At 49.4% G+C, this 7909-nt stretch overlaps 1 protein-coding gene across 1 annotated transcript; it reads left to right on the forward strand.

Moving 5' to 3' along the window:
- Positions 1-1821: 1821 nt before the first annotated feature.
- On the forward strand, positions 1822-6915 carry BDV27DRAFT_150736 (aminophospholipid-translocating P4-type ATPase DNF3; the record flags this gene model as incomplete). The annotated part of the gene is made up of 2 exons (XM_032071270.1): positions 1822-2388; positions 2518-6915. The coding sequence occupies 2 exons, from the start codon at positions 1822-1824 to the stop codon at positions 6913-6915; spliced, it is 4965 nt and encodes a 1654-aa protein (XP_031921205.1).
- Between the last annotated feature and the right edge of the window lie 994 nt (positions 6916-7909).

Here is a 7909-nt window from a genome sequence, read left to right on the forward strand (position 1 = left end):
ACTCTGCGCGCCCTGATGACAAGGTTCAGTCACTTCAGGTTGGCCCCGCCTCTGGACTTAATTTATTTCTCATTTCTTGGAATCCTTGCCACCACCCACTACTTACCCACAAGGCTGCGTAAAATGCACGCCCGTGGATGGTCAGTCTGCCACACACTGTGGGTTTGACAACCATAGGATTCAACTTCCGGGGTTTTTGACCCCGGGATCCTGAGTGAAGAATCCATCGGATATCTGGAATGGTTGGAAGACATGCCGCCACTGAACCCTGGGTTGGGTGACAGGCTCAACCAACTGTTCTCTGGAGGCTGTGCATTGTACCAGATAAAAGTTTTGAGAGAGATTTTTCCTTTTCTCCTTTTAGGCTAAGTATGTACAATAAAAGAGAGTATGATAAAGATTCAGTGCTCTTTGTTCTCTCATGTGGTAGGGGTTTCATAGTAATGGCTGCAAGCTTTTTCACCAAAGCACAGTAAGCAAGTATGCATGCAAGTAAGAAAGATGCCTGGTGACAAGCGTTACCTGTCTTTAAGCTACGGATTGCGAAAAGGACAAGAAGAAAACAACGTTGCAAGCATGCCACCTTGACGTAGCACATGGGCATGGGAGAAATTCTTATTTGATTGACGGGAGAATTGTAACCCAACTGGTAGTATAAGTGGGCGACAATTGCCAATGAGGCCATCCATCATCGTATTGAGTTCCCTGATTGCGTTGACTTGCGTGGCCTCCTCCAAGCCACCGCTCTGATCAACCAAGCCCTTGACTGGTCGGCGGGTAATTTAAGGTCATTCTGTACAGTTTTCTCCACATGCGCCCGTCGAAAAATTATCGAAGGTCAGTCTTGGTACTCCGTATCATCGCTAAGTTAACTAGTGGGAGGGTCCCCTTGACCACTGCAGGGACTAAATTACGAGGGGTGGAAGGATTTTCTACGACTCATTTTATTAAACTTTGCTTTCTTATATTGTTGGCAGGAAGTCACCTTAAGCGTGGCTCTTCTTTGGTGTGCTTTCGTCTTTGATTGCGGCCGTGAGACATACATACATACATACATATCGCAGAGGCAAAGTTTAAACAGAGACAAAAAAATAAAAAAAGGAGAATCAAGGCTAGCTTTTTGCTTTCCCCCCAAAAGTGGCGGTTGTTCTACTATTTTCGGGCATCTTACCGCTTTCGGGAACGGTCTTTTGGGTCTCCCAAAACTCAACCATTGCAACTAGTTTGCAAAAGGCCTCGACCCAGTCGCCGCCTGCGGACGACAGTAGGCGTCGACGTTGGCTTCGTTCGTTCGCGGTGGTGTGCTTTGCCCATCTCTCCACGGTCTTTTCTCCTTCTGTTTCGTTTGTTGGTACCTTGTTAGATCTGGGATCTTCTTCTCTTTCCTAGTTTATTGTTTGATTGTTGACCTTAGGGTCTTCCCCACAGTCGTTTTTTCCTCGAACGTGCGGTTGTCGTGTCATCTATTGCTAGAACGGGACTGTCGCTATCGCATCGATATACCATCTAATTATATTCTATCTTTTCGTACAAGTTAGAGCTTGAGCTTGTCGTTGATCGGAGCATCGAAGCATCGCTTACCGTCGATTGTAGACGCTGTGCTAGATTCTTTGCCCCCCACCCGCTCGATTGAAGAATGCACCAGATTTATTCGTTTACTCTCCGCCGATACACCGTTCGATTGGAATTACTTGCTCTTGTACTGTGAATTCAACCCTGTGATACTTCAGAAAGTATTGTACAAGGTCAGCAGAGTCATTGGACGAACCGCACCGTTGCACAATTCAGCCGGAAGGCTATTGAAGGAGAACCATTCTCGCTATGCCCAACCAGGATGCGAGGGCCGAAGCGAACCGGGACGCGCAAGGAGCGACGTCTGATGAAGGTCATATAGTGGTGGAAGAAGTATCCGGACAGGACTCTAGCTTGGGCTCAGCGCTTCCGAGGAGCCATTCCATTAGTGTTCCGTCGCGGCATAGTATCAGTCAAGAACGGCCGTCCATTGCCCCTTCACGAACACTATCAGACTCCGGGCGGAGGAATTCCCACCAGCCCCGCGTTCGCTTCTCGGCCGATCTCGAGCGCCCCCTCGCAGAAGAGTCTAGGAATTCCAATCATAATAGGAGGCCAAGCGCCAGAGGCTTGACTATCGACACTAGCATTACCCGAGACGATCGTTTGTCAGTCAGATCTCCAGAACATAGACCGATTTCCCCTTTTTCCCCACGCTCGGCACTGTCACCTCCATCACCGCAAAGCCCAGACTCGGGTCGCTCACGATCGCGCAACCGCGGTTATTCGCTTCGACGGACTATTTTCGCGAAGAATATTGTCTCAGCGACTTCCCCTGGCGCTGTCTCACCCAATGACATTGAATTGGCCCAGCCTGTGAGTCCGCAACAGGAGACTTCTACAGAAAATGAACGGAGTTCACGGAAATCGAGCGACGGCGCAGGTCAAGGTGCTCCTACAGGGGGTGGTCAATATGAGCGCAAGTCGACCGAGGATGAAAAACAGGCGGTAATCGTAACTCAGACTTCGGCATCTGAACATAGTCCTGTCCATATTGATGATACTTCGACGGCATATTTTCCCTCTGACCCATCGGAAGATCTCAAGGGAGGCAGGCACATGTCCCCCAGTATCGCATACGAGAAATGGCTAAAGAGACGGCCTGCCATTGCTGGAATTAAGGCTCGGTATGAGGAATTCATGGAGTCTGCTCGCAAAACTATCCTTCGGATTAAAGACATCCCCCCAAGCAAGGATGGCCGTCATATCGTTCTTGACCCTACTAGGACAGAGGATTTGATCGATGAGAGGACCGGAAAGCCCTACTGTGGAAATTGGATCCGATCAAGTCGTTACAGCCTCTGGAGTTTCTTTCCCCGACAATTTTTCGCTCAATTCACCAAGCTAGCAAACTTCTACTTCCTTGTGGTGGCTATTTTGCAGATGATTCCTGGCTTGAGTACGACGGGCTCCTTCACTACTTTGGTCCCACTGTTGATCTTCGTTGGAATCTCTATGGGGAAGGAAGGCTTTGACGACTGGCGTCGCTATCGCTTGGACAAAGAAGAAAACAACCGCTATGCGTCCGTTTTGCGCCCAGGTGCAGGGATAATGTCCCAAACCTCGTCTAGTGACAGCGTCTCAGTTGCCAGTGACGCCGAGGATTGGACTATGGTGAAGTGGAAAGACATCAAGGTTGGGGATGTTGTCAAGTTGGAGCGTGATCAGCCTGTGCCAGCGGATATGGTCTTGCTCCATGCAGACGGGCCCAACGATATCGCTTATATTGAAACAATGGCTTTGGATGGTGAGACGAACCTCAAAAACAAGCAGCCTTGTCAACCAGTCGCCAAGGTGTGTGCAACAGTCGATGGCATTTGCACCAATGCCATGCACTTCGCTGTCGAGGATCCTAATCTGGATCTCTATAAATTTGATGGCAATGTTACAGTTTCCGCTGGCGAAAAGATGCCCCTGACGAATAACGAGGTTATCTACCGTGGTAGCATTATGCGTAATACTGAGAAGGCGGTCGGTATGGTTATCTACACTGGCGAGGAGTGTAAAATCCGAATGAACGCGAACAAGAATCCTCGAATCAAGTCACCAGCGCTTCAAGCCCGTGTCAACCGGGTTGTCATGCTGATTGTATTATTGGTAGTCGTGCTGGCGGTCGCCTGCACCGTGGCATACATTTACTGGTCAGATGATGTTGAGCAAAACTCTTGGTACCTTGACAAGGCAAACGTGTCCTATGGTCCAATCTTCACCTCGTTCCTGATCATGTTCAACACCATGATTCCTATCTCACTCTACGTGAGTATGGAGATTGTCAAGGTTGCGCAGATGCTGATGCTGAACGCTGATATCGACATGTATGACCCGGAGAGCGACACGCCAATCGAGGCACGGACATCCACCATCAACGAAGAACTGGGGCAAGTCAGCTATATATTTTCCGACAAAACTGGCACCTTGACGAACAACTCGATGCGCTTCCGCAAGATGAGTGTCGCGGGTACTGCATGGTATCACGACTTTGACCTGCGCGAAGAGGAGGCGAGAGAAGGAGGCCGAGAAAAGCTTATCCACAAAAAGCGGAGTTTTAAAGGCAAGAAGTCTATGGCTCGTAAGTCGAATGTGTCAGAGGCTAGATCATATCTCGCCAGACCTAGCTCGACGTCAGTTGCCGACAAGACACGGAAGCCCGGTCGACCGGCGCTTGACTATCGTACAGCTGACATGGTCAAGTACATCCAACGCAAGCCTTACACCGTGTTTGCCCGCAAAGCCAAAATGTTCATCCTGGCTATTGCCCTATGCCACACGTGTATCCCGGAAAGCGATGAGCTTGGAAATACTTCCTTCCAGGCGGCATCGCCCGATGAATTGGCTTTAGTCATGGCCGCCCAAGAACTCGGATATCTCGTCACAGACCGGCAGCCAAACACCGTAACAGTCCGGACATACCCTAATGGCCCCGATGGGTCAGCCTCTGAAGAGACCTACGAGGTTCTAGACGTGATAGAATTTTCGAGTGCTCGTAAGCGGATGTCGGTCGTTGTGCGAATGCCCGATCAGCGAATCTGCTTGTTTTGCAAGGGCGCGGATAGTATTTTGATGCAGTTACTCAAACGAGCAGCTCTTGCGCAAGAGAAGGCGGTTGAGATTGAAAGACGCGCCAGCAAACGCAAGGCAGCCGAGGTCAATGAAATTATCAGGCGAAACAGCGAGTATCAGGCTCGAAACAGTGGAGTTCGTACCAGCTTGAGTCGACCTAGCATGACACACAGGCGTTCTAGTGTTTCCGGACGGCATATGTCCACACTACGGGAAAGTATCGATGTGTGGCTCCGCGACAGGGAGACGGATGGCGGTATTTTGAACAGGGGGAACGATGCCGAGTATTATAGCCCGCGACCTTCGGCGCAGATGGGACGGCCATCTACTACCATGTCGGATTCGGGAAGCTCAGTCAACGATGATAATGATGATGATGACCTGGTAGAGGAAGCCCTGGTGGTCAACGAGGAAGCTGTTTTTGAAAGATGCTTCCAGCACCTCAATGACTTCGCCACCGAAGGGTTACGGACTCTGTTGTACGGTCACCGTTTCCTTGATGAAGCTTCGTACAACAGTTGGAAGGCAGCCTATCGTGAGGCGTGTACCAGTCTTGTCGATCGACAGGAGAAGATTGAGAAGGTTGGTGAGCAGCTTGAACAGCAGCTCGAGTTAACTGGGGCAACAGCCATCGAAGACAAGCTGCAAAAGGGCGTGCCCGAAGCTATTGACAAGCTGCGTCGAGCCAACATCAAGCTATGGATGTTGACTGGTGATAAGCGCGAGACAGCCATTAATGTTGGACATTCCTGTCGTCTGGTGAAGGACTATTCGACCCTGGTTATCCTTGACCAAGAGACTGGCGACGTTGAGCGATCTATTGTGAAATTTACCTCGGATCTCACCCAAGGGACCGTTGCTCATTCGGTAGCTGTGGTGGACGGACAAACGTTGGCAATGATTGAGGCAGATGAAACTCTAAGAGCACGCTTCTTCAAGCTTGCCATCCTCGTCGATTCGGTCATTTGCTGCCGTGCAAGCCCTAAACAGAAAGCGTTCCTTGTACATTCGATCCGGAAGCAGGTGAAGGATTCGATCACTCTTGCAATTGGCGATGGTGCCAATGATATCGCCATGATCCAAGAGGCACATGTTGGCATAGGCATTACGGGTAAAGAAGGGCTGCAGGCAGCACGCATTTCAGACTACTCGATTGCCCAATTCCGGTTCTTGTTGAAGCTGCTGCTTGTCCACGGGCGATGGAACTACATGCGGGCCTGCAAGTATACACTGGGAACATTCTGGAAAGAAATGCTGTTCTACTTGACCCAGGCGCTGTATCAACGCTGGAATGGCTACACAGGTACCAGTTTGTACGAACCGTGGGGCTTAAGTATGTTTAACACCCTCTTTACATCCTTGGCCGTGATCTTCCTGGGTATATTCACCAAGGATCTGGCCGCATCTACTCTCTTGGCCGTTCCGGAATTGTACACCAAAGGCCAGCAACATGGCGGCTTTAATATCAAGTTATATTTGGGCTGGACATTCATGGCTACATGCGAGGCGATGATCGTCTACTTCACCATGTTTGGCCTATGGGCAAATGTGATGTTCACCCACACGGGAAGTGACATATTTTCTTCTGGTCTTCTCACATACACGGCCTGCGTCATCATTATCAACACCAAGTTACAGGCGTTGGAAGTGCACAACAAGACGTATTTGTCGCTCGCTGTGTTCATCATTTCGGTTGGGGGGTGGTTTGTGTGGGACATGATCCTGTCCCGCCAATACAACTTCGGTTCTGGAGACGGTATCTACCACGTGCCCGGCAACTTCATCTTCCAGTCCGGCCATGACCTGGCTTTCTGGGTGGTTTTACTTCTCACGGTGGTGGCCGTCATAGTGTTTGAGGTCACGGTTAGTGCATTGCGGGCCAATCTTTTCCCCACAGACGTGGATATCTTTCAAGAGTACGAGCAGGATTTGGAGATCCGTAAGAGATTCGAAGAAGCCGCGGCATCAGAGCTGCAACAAGGCTGGGACCATGGCAGCAAGAAGTCTAGCCTTGAGCTGGCACGCGAAGCGGAAATGGAGGCACGAGAGAAACAGGTACAAGAACTGCTCTCCCGGCCGAGGGTGATGACCAAGACAGGATCTGGTCAGATGGGAACGGAGATGGAGGTGGAATTGGCCGGCTACAACAGCAGTGCTGACCATGTTGCCGACCGTTCGAATCCGATGACAGCAGATGAGGTGATGAGCACCCCTCGACGATCGGTTGAGATTCACGAGTTGTTCACGAAGGGCTTCGGAGCGATCCGGAAGGGACAGTTGTAGGGATTTCCCTTCTGCGAACCTCATACTTTGTTATTGTTTTGAATCATACCATGTCGTTGAATCTTTCTGTTTCTTAAAAGCGTGCTGGCGTTTGGAAGTGGATACCCATGGGACAGTCACTCATTTCTTTTGGCTTGAACGTTACATCGTGTGTACATTAATGGCCGGCGAGAAAATATTCATATGCGCATTACTGTTGTATAATAGAAGGGAGCCGACCCCGGTGTCTCCATATCGCAATCCTTAGTATGAGCGTAGCGCGTAATAGTCCACCGAGTAGTGTCACAATTCGAGCTGGGGAGAAAGAGCGCACCATCTCCTCCGAAGCTATCCTGGCAAGAGCGTTTCACTACTTGTAGATAGTCTATACTATCATAATTAGGAGCAAACAACAGGCACTAGGTACGAGTCACGGTCTAACACCCAAATCCCGAGCAAGAAAAGGAAAAAAGTGGGATAAAATAATAAAGAATTAAAAAAGAAAAAAAAAAAAAAAGGAAACGAACATGGTCAATGCTACAGCAACGGCGTAAAAGAGTCCAGCCACTATTGAAACCAAATGGGTCACGATCTGGTTCGGAAGGATCGTGTCGCATAACTCTTTTTGACTTCGGTAGTCGGCAACGGCGCAAGGCAAGGGATTCCGGATATTAATTAGTAGTTGGTAGAAGAGCTACCTCATAGCGTGCAGAATGCGCGCGTTCGGTCTTGATTCGGACTAAGTAAGCCGATACGTTTTCCAGGTTAACTTTTCCTTAACCCTCTCTCTTTCTCTCTCTTACTTCGTACTTGCTTGTGATTTTGGGCCTGTTGCATAGTACCCACGTAAAGTCCCCCACGGTTACCTATAGATCTACCCTGCAGAGATGAAACAATAGTTGGGTTGTTTAAATGATGGCTAGGGATGATTGCCTGGTACGAGGCAGCAAGGATGGGGTGATTTTCTTTTGCCTCTTTTTTTTTTTTTTGTCTTCTTTCTTCTTTTTTGCTTTTT

Source organism: Aspergillus caelatus, assembly GCF_009193585.1.
Source record: "Aspergillus caelatus strain CBS 763.97 unplaced genomic scaffold BDV27scaffold_363, whole genome shotgun sequence".
NCBI classification, from domain to species: Eukaryota; Fungi; Ascomycota; class Eurotiomycetes; order Eurotiales; family Aspergillaceae; genus Aspergillus; species Aspergillus caelatus.